Source organism: Notamacropus eugenii, chromosome 1 (assembly GCF_028372415.1).
Source record: "Notamacropus eugenii isolate mMacEug1 chromosome 1, mMacEug1.pri_v2, whole genome shotgun sequence".
Classification (NCBI taxonomy): domain Eukaryota; kingdom Metazoa; phylum Chordata; class Mammalia; order Diprotodontia; family Macropodidae; genus Notamacropus; species Notamacropus eugenii.
The window spans coordinates 496,766,293-496,778,373 of record NC_092872.1 but is presented as its reverse complement, the minus strand read 5'-3'; the positions used below and the strand labels follow the sequence as shown (position 1 = coordinate 496,778,373).

The window sequence follows — 12,081 nt, the reverse complement described above, 5'->3', positions numbered from 1 at the left end:
GGGCCTGGATGGGCCAGCTGTCTGCCCAGCCCGCGCCCGGGCTCTGAGCCAAGCCGTCCCGGCGGCACGGAGAGGCATCTTTTTCTTAAAGATCTCGCAGTCCCTCCATATAAAATGATTTGACACATTAGGATAATGGATTATGGATTAGGATAGTGTACGTGTACACGGGGGCGGGTCGGGGGGAGTTGAATGTCTATCCTCTCAACCCCCTCAGCCAAGAATCCGAGCTCCTACAGCCCTTACTACTTTCCTTCTATTCAGGATCCCACACTGATTCGGACTAAGGACTCCCGCCCTTCCCGCTCGCTCGCTTGCCTAGCTCCTCCCCACAGAATACCGGCCGGGAGCCGGACTCTCGCCCGTGAAGTGTAGCCCGAGGCGGGAGCGCGGAGGGAGGGCGGGGTGGGGAAGGAGGGAGTGCGGCGCAGCGCTCTGTTCTCCTCCCCCTCCCCCCCCCCAGCACCCGGGCCAATGAGAGAGTGAGCCGGCTCCGGGCCACGTTCCATCTCGGAATGTTGATACAGCGCGCTGACCAATGGGAGGGCGCGGCAGGGGGAAGGGAGGTGGGTTGCACGCGCAGCTAGGGAGAGCTAGAGAGCGGGCGCGCGAGGGGGGCGTGGTCCTCCTTGTTGCAGACCCGGGAGCGCGGCGAAGCAAGCCACCCGGCCCGGTTCCAGGGCTAGGGGCTTCGCCGGCCTGCCGGCCGGGAGGGAAACAGGGGAGTGGGGTGCACAGTGCGGGCAGGCCTTGGCTAGCCACCCCCTCCCCTGGTACAGCGGCCCAGAGCCGGCTCGGGGGCCCCCTCCATGGAGTCCCAGCGGGCTGTTGCGGCTGGCAGTCGGATCTGCTCCCCGCCCCCGGGACTGACGGCTGCGGCCGCGCTTGGCTGCCCGGACTGTCCCCCGGCTCGGGGGATGTGCTGCGGTGTCCTTCCGCCCTGCAAACCTGACCCCACCGTGGGCCCTGGCCCCGCGGGCAATGCCGTCTACACGGTGCTGGTGGACGAGTCTCTGCTGAGGCGGAAGGCGGGGTCGGCCTCGGCCCCCGGGAGGCCCGGACAGCTGCAGCAGGTAACTGGGCGGGGGGTCGGCGGGCGGGGCGGGGCTGGGGTGGGGCGCGGGACAGTTCTGGGCCCAGGCCAGCCCTGGTTCCTGGACGTAGGTGGGAGCTGACGGGGTCGGCGCCGGGTGGGGGACCGGGATCCGAGCGGGGGCGCCTCCCGAGAAACTTTCTCTTGCTGCAAAGATGGCGTCGCAGCTGGAGGCGGCTGCAGAAAGTTTGGGCTTCGGGGGAGAGGGAGGGAGGGGCGGAGGCCGGGGCTTCGCGGGGGGGAGGGGAAGAGACGCTTCCCCTCGGGCCTCCCCCCCGCCCCGACCCGGGCCGTCCTGTCAGTCACTCCGCCGGGCGCCGGGTGGAAGGCGGGGCGGGCCCGGGCTTCGCGGGCTCGGGCCTGAGGAGCGGGGGGAGGCGGTGCCGGAGCTAGACTTCCCGCCGGCCCGGCAGGGAGGGGGCGGGGCCGGCCTCCGGGCGGCGCTGGGGGGCAGGGCTCGTGGGGGTGGGCCCTGGGGGAAGGCCCGAGGCGTGGGGGGGAGGCTCCAACTTCCGGGCCCTGAGCCCCGGTCCGTGCTGCCCCGGTGCCAGCCAGAGGGAGGAGGAGTCACTTCGGAGGGGTTCCCTGAGTCCCGGTCTGTAGCCCCAGGAAATGTGTGGGAGCCTCGGGAATGGGGCGTCAAAAACCAAAAAGAATGTGTCTGTGTCTGTTGGGGATGAGCTGCCCTCAAGGAACCTTTCTGCCGTCTGGGGGACCCTGAAGAAACCAGGCAATCACTCACATGTACCATTTGAAAGGGGGGACCGAGAGAGAGAGTGTGCGTGTTCCTGTTCGGCAGGAAGGATCCCCTGCATTCTCCGCTCCATTAGGGAAGCCCGGGGTTTGGAGGGCTTTTTCCTGGGGCAGGACAGAGGACTTTAAATTTGGGAAAAATGGGGAGGGGCTTAAGGAGGGAGTGATGGGATGCCATCGCCTCGACTGAGCCAGGCCTGTGTTCTGTCAGCAGGGGGCTATCCGTTGCCGTGGCCAAGTGGGGCCAGAGGAATTGCTTCCTGGGCAGAAAGCCGAGGATCCATGGGGCCTAGGGAGCTGGGATGAGGCCGGAGACTGGGACCAGAGTGGGCTACTGCAATCTGCATACATCCCTGTTCCCAGGCAGAGGTGAGAAGCTATCAAGGGCTTTGGAGGATGACCTCTGACGCCCAAGTCTTTGGTGTTGAGGTCTGCGTATTTCCACTATTCCCGGTTACGAAAAGTTGTTGAATACACAGTGTTGTTCTAGGGAAAGGGGTGTTTGGTGGGGTTGACAGTATATACTGGAATTGATAGTTATAGTGTAACTATTTGCAGATGTGAGGAATGGTGGGCAGAGAGGGAAGGTGGGAGCTAGACTGGGACTCAACTCTTGGGTGGCAGGCCTGTGGGTAAATCTCTAGCCTGTCACTTTCTGTATCCAAGCTTTTGGGTATAGAATAATAAGGTATGAAGAGAAAACACTGAGGTATATAGGAAGAGGAATTGTAAAGTAGTATCTTATACCCTTCCTGGCACTTACGGCTTAATTGGGTGAGGTATAACCTGCTCACAGCTCAGGGCATTTCAGGGATGGGGCAGGCTGGGTAGTTGAGCAGAAGTGGGTTGAACAGGGAGGTGCTGAGAGTGCAATGGAGAAATTTCTCAAGATAGCTTCTTGATCTGGCTCCTTTCCCATGGTCTGAGGCTTCAGCCCTTTTCTGTGCCCACTGGGTCACTGAGTTGGGTGCTAAGGAGACAGGAACTCTGTTGGTTTAGTAAACAGCCAGGCTTTGGCCTGAGTTCAGAGGTTGCCCTAAAGCAGAGGTTCTTAACTTGGACTCCATGAACTTAACAGAAAAGTTTTTGGTAATTTTATTTCATTATGATTCTTTTGTAATGCTGTGTATTTTCTGCATTTAAAACATTTTGAGAAATGGTCCATCGATTTCACCAGACTGCCAAAGTGGTCAGTGACAGAAAGATTAAGAAGCTCTTTTCCTAATGGTTTTCTCTGGCTGTTGGGGAAAACTGGGAGGGATTTGACAGTTCCCTGCCCTAAAGATAGATATCCCTTGAACAAAGAATTCCTCATTTCTGCCACTCTCTTTAACCCTGTAAGTACTGTCCTCCATTCTGGGGGAGATGGACAAGGAGAATTGCCTAGTGGTTTGTGGGGCTTACCCCCTTATTGGGTTGAATGGAGGTAGAGGGAAAAAGAGGCTCTACCTCTATATTTGCCATGTGTACCCTGGTTGAATTCTGTAGAAGTGATAATAGAGGCTGGGGTTGTGGACAGTCATTCCCATCCCTCACTCCCCCCTTGCCTTTAGACTGTTTGTTCTCATTCTCGTTATTGCATAACTCTGGTTAATGTGTGATTCCCTGAGCTCCCTTCAGTCCAATGGAGTCCTCTCTCCAAATGGGGAGGCAGGATGGAGGGACAGACTGGGCCCACAGGAAGGTGGGGCTGTAGCTTCAGCTCTTCTTTGGGATCCTGTGCTCCTGTCTGCAGAATGAGCAGATTCAAAAATGTAACCGGGTTTGTCTTATGGCTGTGAGCTTAAGAAATCAGGCCCCAGGGAATAACAGAAATCAGATTCCTGCCACCCCAAAAATATCCTCTAAAGGGAGGAGCCTCTAGAGGGGTGACTGAACCAATCTTGTCTCCCTCAACATGATTGTGATGAATTTTAGGTCGGCAGCCACAAGCATGGTAGGCGGGTGTAGAGTCCAGTGTGTTTCTAAATCACGGGGATGGCATATGCATATAAATGCGTGTGTGCTCACACGTGTCGGGATGTGCACGTGTGCCCCAGGCCATGGCCGGGAGAGGGGAAGGTGAGGGGCAGCCCCTCCCAAAATTGCTCCTTATTTATCTGCCTTATCCTCCCCTCAAGCCCCGCCTAGGCCTGGGCAGACTTCCCAGCCTGGCCCTGACCCAGATGGTGTGGGCAGACATTGGCCTCTTGGCCCCGCCTCTCCCTGGTGACTACCCCCTTCTTCCAGAGTCCCAGGCAATGGAAGTAACAGATCCTTCCCCCCTACAATTTGCAGATGCCCCCCAGGAAAAGCTGGACTGGATGAAGTCATGGCTGCTGCAGTCCTTACCAGTTTGTCTACTAGTCCCCTGATTTTGGGTCCCCCCTCTGTACCCTTCACCCCAGGTAATGACTAGGGAGTAGCTGGGGAAGGGTGGTGGGGTTCTGGGGGTGGGATAAGAGGGGTGGGGGAAATAAAGAAGTTCAAGAAAAGGCTGGGTCCCAACAAAAAGATACCATTGTAGCCCCACCAATCTATTCTGAGAGTGATGTCCTTCGAGGGGTGGATGTGCTCTGTCTTGGGATCCACATGTGATACTGGGACACAAAATCTTCCTTCCTCCCTCCATTCTCTCTGACAGAGTCTTGCTGTGACCCTTGGAAGGAGTCTACAGCTGGACCATCTGGCAGCTATAGCAGCAGCAACAATAGTGGGGACTGGGGCTGGGACCCCCCCAGTGACCAATCTTCTCCGTCCACACCCTCACCACCACTGCCTCCTGAGGCTGCCCATTTTCTGTTCGGGGACCCCACACCTCGGAAGAGGAAGGTGAGCAGGCCCAGAGGAGTAGGGGGGGAGGGATGGGATGAGGAGTGAGTCCCTCAAATCTGATGTTTTTCCTCCCAGAATTCAGTGAAAGTGATGTTTAAATGCCTGTGGAAGAGTTGTGGGAAAGTGCTGAGCACGTCATCTGGAATACAGAAGCATATCCGAACAGTGCACCTGGGGTATGATCAGAAGGGGATGGGGATGGGGGCTGGTTTGGCCTGCGGGGGCAGGACATTCTAATGCCCAGACATGGCACACATCCCAGGCCAGCATGCTTTGGCTCTGTCTTCCTGCTTCCAGAGGGCCTGGTCTGGGTGTTTCAGGCTGACCTCTGACCCTGTCCTCACTCAGGCGTCGGGCAGAGCCAGAACAAAGTGACGGTGAAGAGGATTTCTACTACACTGAGCTGGATATCAATGTGGATTCACTAACTGATGGCCTGTCTAGCCTGACCCCCATGTCACCCACTTCCTCAGTGCCCCCAGCCTTCCCCAGCTTGGATTTGCCAGTCCCAGCTTCATCTGAAACCACAGCCATGCCCACGATTCTGAGCTCTGTGGTTCCCACCGCTCTGTGCCATGTCCACACTGACCATGCTTACCAGGTACACTGAACAAGTACTTAAGTTGTGGCTGTTCTCCTGCCTTCTTTGGAAAGGGTGGTGGAGGGTAAGCTGGTAGTTTTTTTTTTTTTCCAGGGCTGTCTGACTCCAGTTCATCCACTTGGGATATCGGATAAGAGGCCACAACTTTCCCAACCCACAGTCATCAAGCCTCCTGTACCAGCCATACCCTCTGGCCTCAAACCCACCACAGGCATAAGGTGAGTGTTGGCTGGATCAGGGGAAAGCTTGGTGTAGGAAGTGGGGAGGAGACCCTCCCCTTAGCTTCCAGCTGTAATTCTTCATAGGATCATGGAGTTACTTCTGGAGCAGTAAAGGATTTGAGAGATCATTGATTCCAGGCTCCCTCTCCTCTTTTCTTTTCTCCATTTACACACAAGGAAGAAAGGATCAGAGATGGTAGAAGGCTTGCCAAGATTACAGAGCTAGTAGGTAGCAAGGTTGGGATCTGAATCCAGCTCCTTTGTGCCATGTTAAACTTAGTGTCCTTCTGAGCAGTAGACTCAGTATATTTACTGATAGCTATTGTGTGCTTAGGCCTCTGCAGGGATGTGGGGGCCAGGGGCAGCAGATACCTTTGGGGAGTGCTATTTGGAGAGAGATGTTTCATGAACTTGGAACCGTTAGGAAAGGGTTTAGAGCTACGTTAAAGACTAAACTATATGGTCTAAATAGTTTTAAAGGTTCATCTCTGAGGACTGATAATCAAGAAATAGTATTTACTTTCATTTCTGTTGCCTTAACATTTGCAAAGTATTTTTCATATTTTATGTGATCATTGTAGGAATCTTTCGAGGTAGGTGCTATTATCTTCATTTAATGTGAAACTGATACTAAAAGAAGTTACAGGATTTGCCCAGGGTCAAACAGCTTGTAAATAGTCTTAGGCAGGATTTTAATTTGGGTCTTCCTAATTCCACAAGGCTAGCCACTTTCCCAGGTGGCTTCCCTTCTATAATAGTACTTTCAGTTCAGAGCTGTGTCACAGAAACTGTTGGGTAGTATAAGCACTATAACCGGTTTACAGATGAAGAAACCAGGGCTATGAGAAATAAAAGTAATTTGCCTGATCACATACTAAAACAGGTATCAGAGTCAGGATTTGCATCCAGGTCCACCTGACTTGAAGCAACCTTTCCACAGCATCAAGTAGAGACTTGGAGGAGATGAGGCAGGAGCCAGGTAGGATTGGGGCAGGAGAGAAAAGGTATGTTAGGGAGGCAGAAGTGTATCTCCCAATCCAGAGGAACACGGTAGATACACAAGAAGGCTGGAGGTCAAGTTGTTACCAGCTTGGGGAGGAAGGAAGGAGAGAAATAAATTTGGAGACGCTGCTGCCTCTAAATTGGTACCCAAATAATCCTACGTAGCTCACCGTTCGGGGTAAGTGAGGAAGAGACCCAGGGCCCCCCCCTTAAGGTTTTCATCCATAGTTCAGCTGCAGATGGGCCCAAGGTTGTTCATGTGATTGTGTAGGCAGGGAAGCCCGGCTCCTAGGACCAAGCTTCAGAGAAACCTTGGGGTTTGGGAGCCTCAACTTGCCCCGTCCTTCCCCAGGAAGCCTCGGGGTGAAGCCAAGAAGTGCCGGAAGGTGTATGGGATGGAGAACCGGGACATGTGGTGCACGGCCTGTCGCTGGAAGAAGGCCTGTCAGCGGTTCCTTGATTGAAGCCCAGCTCGTCCTGCCCTACCCCAGCCCCATTTCTTGCACAGTTTGCACTGCAGGTGCCTTGAAATCCCCGCCCTGTCTGGGGGGCTGTTCCCTTCGCTCCTGACTGGGGGCAGCTCTTGGCCCCAGCCCCTGTGGGGTCTGCAGAAGGCCCCTCCTGCGGCCGAGGATAGGTGGCCCAGCCTCGGAACTCGGCCCCCCAGCTTTTTTAAACGAGGAAATAAGCTATTGTTCTCTTCCCCTCCCCCTCCCCCGAAGGGCAGGTGGTTCGGAGGCGGGTCCCGCGGAGGATTCCTTCCCCTCCCCCTCCGCCGCGTTTGCACGTGGGGGCGGGGAAGGCTGGGACAACTCACAAGTGCCTGAGGAAACCAGCAGTTCGCACTAGAACGCCGCGGGTCGCGCCGGCCCCCCTCCCCGGACTGCCCGAGCAGCGGGAGGCAGCGAAGCTGTGCCCGCCGGCCGAGGGAGCCTCACCCAGTGTCGGACGGCGGCCCTGCCCGCGCGTGACCGTGGCCTCCCTTTTGCGTTAGGGGCCTCCGTGTACGTGTGCGTCGTGTGTCCTGTGTCTGGGCCGTGTGGGGTCAGATTCGCTGTGCCTGGCCCCTCGGAGGGGAGTTCCGGAGCTCCAAGAGCTGGGCTTCGCAGAAGCGGACCGGGCTTGGGCCCGGGCCAGGCAGAGCAATCTGTTTTTAAAGGTTTTCCCCCTTCGCGCGGGCGACGTGAGGCGGGGCGGGGGGCGGCACGCCACGCCTCCGCGCCTGGGGCCCCGCCCCCTGCCCCCCCAGGGGGTCCAGCTGTGCTCCGCCTCCGTTCTGAGCCTCCGGCGCCGGCTCGGGTCCTGGTGCAGGACTCGTGGCGGGGCCGACCCTGGCCGCCGGCCCCGAGCGTCCAGGCCCCGCCTCCGCGAGAGGGACCGTGTCCCATGCACTTTGAAGGGGGGCCTGGAGCGGGCTCCGGTCTCGGTCGGGGCCTCCCTCCCGTGCTCCCTCCCCTCCCTGCCCCCTCGGTGCCGCCCCTTCCGGGGCTCCGGTCTGGGCCCTGGGATCGGGGATCACATTCCAAACTTTTCTTTCTTTGCAAACCGGTTTTCTTGGAACTTTCTCCCGCTAAACTAACGACGTTAGGTCTTCACTGAGAGTTAAAGGAAAGAAAATTGCACTGTCCGCAGGGCCCCTCGGCTCCGCTCCGGGCGCGGCTGGGCTCGTGCGGACGCCACCGTGTGGGAGCAGCTCAGGTCGCTCGCTTTGGCCCTCGGACACAGCTGTATCAGGGCGAGAAAAGAAAGTAAAGTGTTTTCGGTGTTTTTTTTTTCCAGAAGTTGCCTGGGTTTCGGTTTATTTCGTACAAAAATAGGAAGGGGAGGGGCCTAAGTGTATGCTGGCTCTGGTCACGTGGGTGCGCCCCGCCCAGCGCCCCCCTGCTGGGAGTGCGGCCCTTGGCCTCCCCCTGCTGGTGGGCTCTGCTTGTTGGCGGGTCCGCTGGCCTGGGCCCGGCTGCCTACTCACGGCTCCCGAACCCCCTGCTTTTCCATGAAGTTTGTTGGACCAGGACAAGCCAGTGGCGGGAGACCTAAGGCTTCTGCTGGGCGGGGATGACTGTGCTGCCTGTGGTCTGCCACTCTTACTGTGGAATGCCAGCCCCCGTTCTTGAATACTGGTTAAATGGCTTCCACTTGTTCAGCTCAAACCGATTTTTAAAGGACGACCGTTTTTAGCGCACGGCTGACCAGCGGCTCGGTCCTCTGGCCGTCCGTGGCCACCCGTTTCTCCGAGGGACCAGAGGTGAAGGGATGATCCTCTGTAAGACGGTGTGCCCGTTCTCCTGGCCCGTAGACAATCCTGCAATCTTTACTAACTCCCGAGTTTGGCAAGAAACTAAGATTAGACATCTAGGGAATTCAGAGGCTGGAGCTGGACAAATGTGAGCCTCTAAGCATGGAGAGGATCCTTGGGTTGAGAACTGAAGAGATTCTCTGGTAGGTCCACCCCACTTAGTACTTAAGAAACAGAAGGAAAGGCATGAACATTTATCTTGGGGCAGAAAGGCCCCTTTTGAAAAGCAGAACTGCAGTAAACTTCCTGGTGAAGCCATGAGACTAGATTTTAGAGGTCATCCCATCACCCCATTTTTACAGATTGTTGCTTTTGTCCTTCCTTCTGGAAGAGGACCATGACATCAAGATGATGACATGACTTGATTTGAGTAAGGGAGGGCTCACTTTCCTATGAACTGTCTGGATCCCGTGGCCTGATATTTCATCAGGACCACTGAAGATGGCCTAGGAGGCAGTGTGAGACCCAGTCCCTTTCAGGCTAAGGTCTCATAGCATTCTCACTTTGAGTGAGATACACCCAGACAATGAATAGGCTTCTTTAAGTAGTTTATCAAGGGATGATCCTTTAAAAAAAATCAATCTAGGAGAAGACCCTCATCTAAGAGATATGATTTACTGAAAGTCATGAAGTGGTAGAGGTAGGGTTCAAACCCAGCTCTTTTGACTGCAAATACAGTACTCTCTTGCAAGTGGGTACGTTTGATTAGATGTAGGCAAGGAGATTTTAAATTAAACCCATGGGAGCTGGTGAAGTCATTAAGGTCAGAGAAGAGGGCCCAGGACGGAGCTTTAAGGGACACTCCTGTTTAGGGTGTAGGAAATGGATTATAATCTAGCAAAGAAGACTGATTAGTCAGAGACAAAAGGGATGGTATGCGTAGGAAAAGTCTATGTCCTTGCCACTTCCTTCTCCACCTCCTCTCCCTCCTTTTTCTTCCCCTTCTCTTCCAAATCCTTTCCTCTCCCCACTCTGGGCCCCTCCTTCGCCCTCCCTCCACTCCTGCCCTCTCCCACCACTAGATGGCATTCTCTTCTTTCAAAGCTCTCCTGGGAAAGAAATTCCTCTAAGATCAGAAATTTGCAAACCCTTTGGCTCCAGCCTGAGTTTGGAGTCTCTTTCCTCTCGTTCATTCATGGGGATTTAGAACAGTGGGTTTCTAGAATATCAGAGGACGGTCAAAGTCAATGAATGAAGCTATGAAATAAAGTCAGACAAGTTTTTTTTTTTTTAGCAGCAATTTCCTGATTTATTGAAACTGATCCATTTTGCAAGTATGTCTAAGCTAATCCCATCACATAAAGTAAATAGAATTCCTAGGCACACCTTTGGCATGCCTACACAGACAAGAAACTGTGAGATCAACTAGAAAATAAAATATTTACCTGTACTACAGTTACAGAAAATCAGTACAACACAGTCATGTTTTCCCACTGACTTCTGGTTACTAAAATCTTTTCCCCCCAAATATTAAACACATCTCCAATACAAACACAGGTTTATAATAATTAATATAAAGTCAGTATAATATAGAATATTCCCAGCAAAAAAATCAATAATCTTCAAACACTTCAAACACTGCCCTTTTTGTCTCTTGTTTGACAACAGGTTGAAAGCAGGTTGAAAAAATAAATATATATGAAAAGCATACGCACAGCACTCTCACTACAGTTGGTTCTAAAAAGGGCAGCATCTCAAACACAATATAGGATAGATTTAAAAGTAAAAAGAACCACCAGTATGGCTTTAAGAGTTGCACATGTCACAAAATGAGCTAAAACAAGATTATCTTTAATAATATTGCAAAAAATTCCAGTTTTTGCATTTTTTCTTGGAGTTTTAAAAAGGAAGATGTGCAAAATTGGAAGCATTAAGGTGTGTCTTTTTAGCCGAGGTCCTATTGAAAGATGGCAGTGTTCTGACTGTATCCTATAACCCAGAGAGAGAGAGCCCAAATATACAACTTTGTCAGGATCCAGAGTTTGATACATAAATCATATAGTTAAAAAAAAAAAAGACGACCTTCAAATATTTTCCATTTCAGAAACAAAAAAGCAATTCAAAAAAATACAAATTGTGAAATGTAATCTACACTTTTCCTTTTCATAAAAAAATATTTCTTTATTAGCTTAAACATTGATTTTAAAAAAAGGTCAGTCACTTAAAAAAAATTCATTACATAGTGTCCCTTCTTCTCCCCTCCTAGGCCTCCCTGTGAGTATAAGTATATTGGGTTCATACCTTGCACTTTAAAATTCAAACAGGATGCCAAATAAGAAACTGCATACAGTAGTCACTAATTAGTATCCAAAAAACATTTTAATGGTACTTGGCAGAGGGGAAATCCAGAACCTAAATTTACCTATACACTATTCTTAAAAAAAGAGGAAAAAAACCTTTCATACAGTACGGCACAAACGGCTTACCCGAGAGACAGGTTACTAAGGGCAGTTTGGAGAGAATCAGCAGTATTAAAAAAAAATATAACCCACAACAAAGCAAAGTATCCTGAGCTTGGAGAGACACAAAGAACTGGAGCTGGAGAAGAATTCCTCAGCTATGTGCAAAGCGACCACCAGAAAATGAGGCAGTCCTCAGCTGTCATATTTTATCAAAAGGTGGTTAGAGCAGACCCCAACCTGAAAGAGACTGGGAAATTGATACAAAACTGAGAAGGCTGAATCAGGAAATTCCCATTGGTAGCAAAGGTCTTGTTTCCAAATGTATTTTTTAAGAAACTAAGTCTGTATTTAGAAAAGCAGTTAAAAAAGGAACCTTTCAATGAAAGGTTCAAAGTTCTGAGAGAGGTACAAAAGGTGAGATGTGATTAAGTTTCTTGAGTTCAAGCCAAACTTGAGAGAAGAAAAAGTTAGCTTAGTACTAAGACTATTCCTGGTAAAGAGGGAAAGAAACTAAGCCCTTCAAAGAAATTTCAAAAACAAAAACACAATACCAATTCAAACCCAGAGCAAGAGAAGAAGCAGCAGCAAGTTAGATGCCAAGAGTTCAGGCCATGGAGCCCTGGCTCCTTTCATTCCATATTCCTGTTGATAGAAAAATCTTCAGTCTCAATTTTTCTTCACAGACTCTAGTTTGAGTAAAGGACAGCAGAATTTCCAACTAAGCGATGTTTACGTTCCTAATTAAAGCAGCTGATAAAGTTGTATAGAAAGTACCCTCTTCTACTTCATAGAAACTATTACTGATTTTACATAAAAAATACCCAGGATTTCTGCCCTATGGGGTAATATTTTAGAAAGTGATACCTGAATTCTTTGCATTTCCAAATCTGCACACCTCC

The 12,081-nt window shown here is 52.0% G+C and overlaps 1 protein-coding gene across 1 annotated transcript; it reads left to right on the top strand.

The window, feature by feature from the left end:
- The first annotated feature begins 511 nt into the window (after positions 1 to 511).
- On the top strand, positions 512 to 8,265 carry SLC2A4RG (SLC2A4 regulator). The gene is given in 9 exon segments (XM_072633275.1): positions 512 to 796; positions 798 to 1,073; positions 2,058 to 2,215; positions 4,124 to 4,233; positions 4,470 to 4,657; positions 4,736 to 4,836; positions 5,009 to 5,261; positions 5,355 to 5,479; positions 6,837 to 8,265. Coding segments are annotated over 9 exon segments (1,581 nt in total). The 5' UTR covers positions 512 to 538; the 3' UTR covers positions 6,949 to 8,265.
- The last annotated feature ends 3,816 nt before the right edge of the window (positions 8,266 to 12,081 follow it).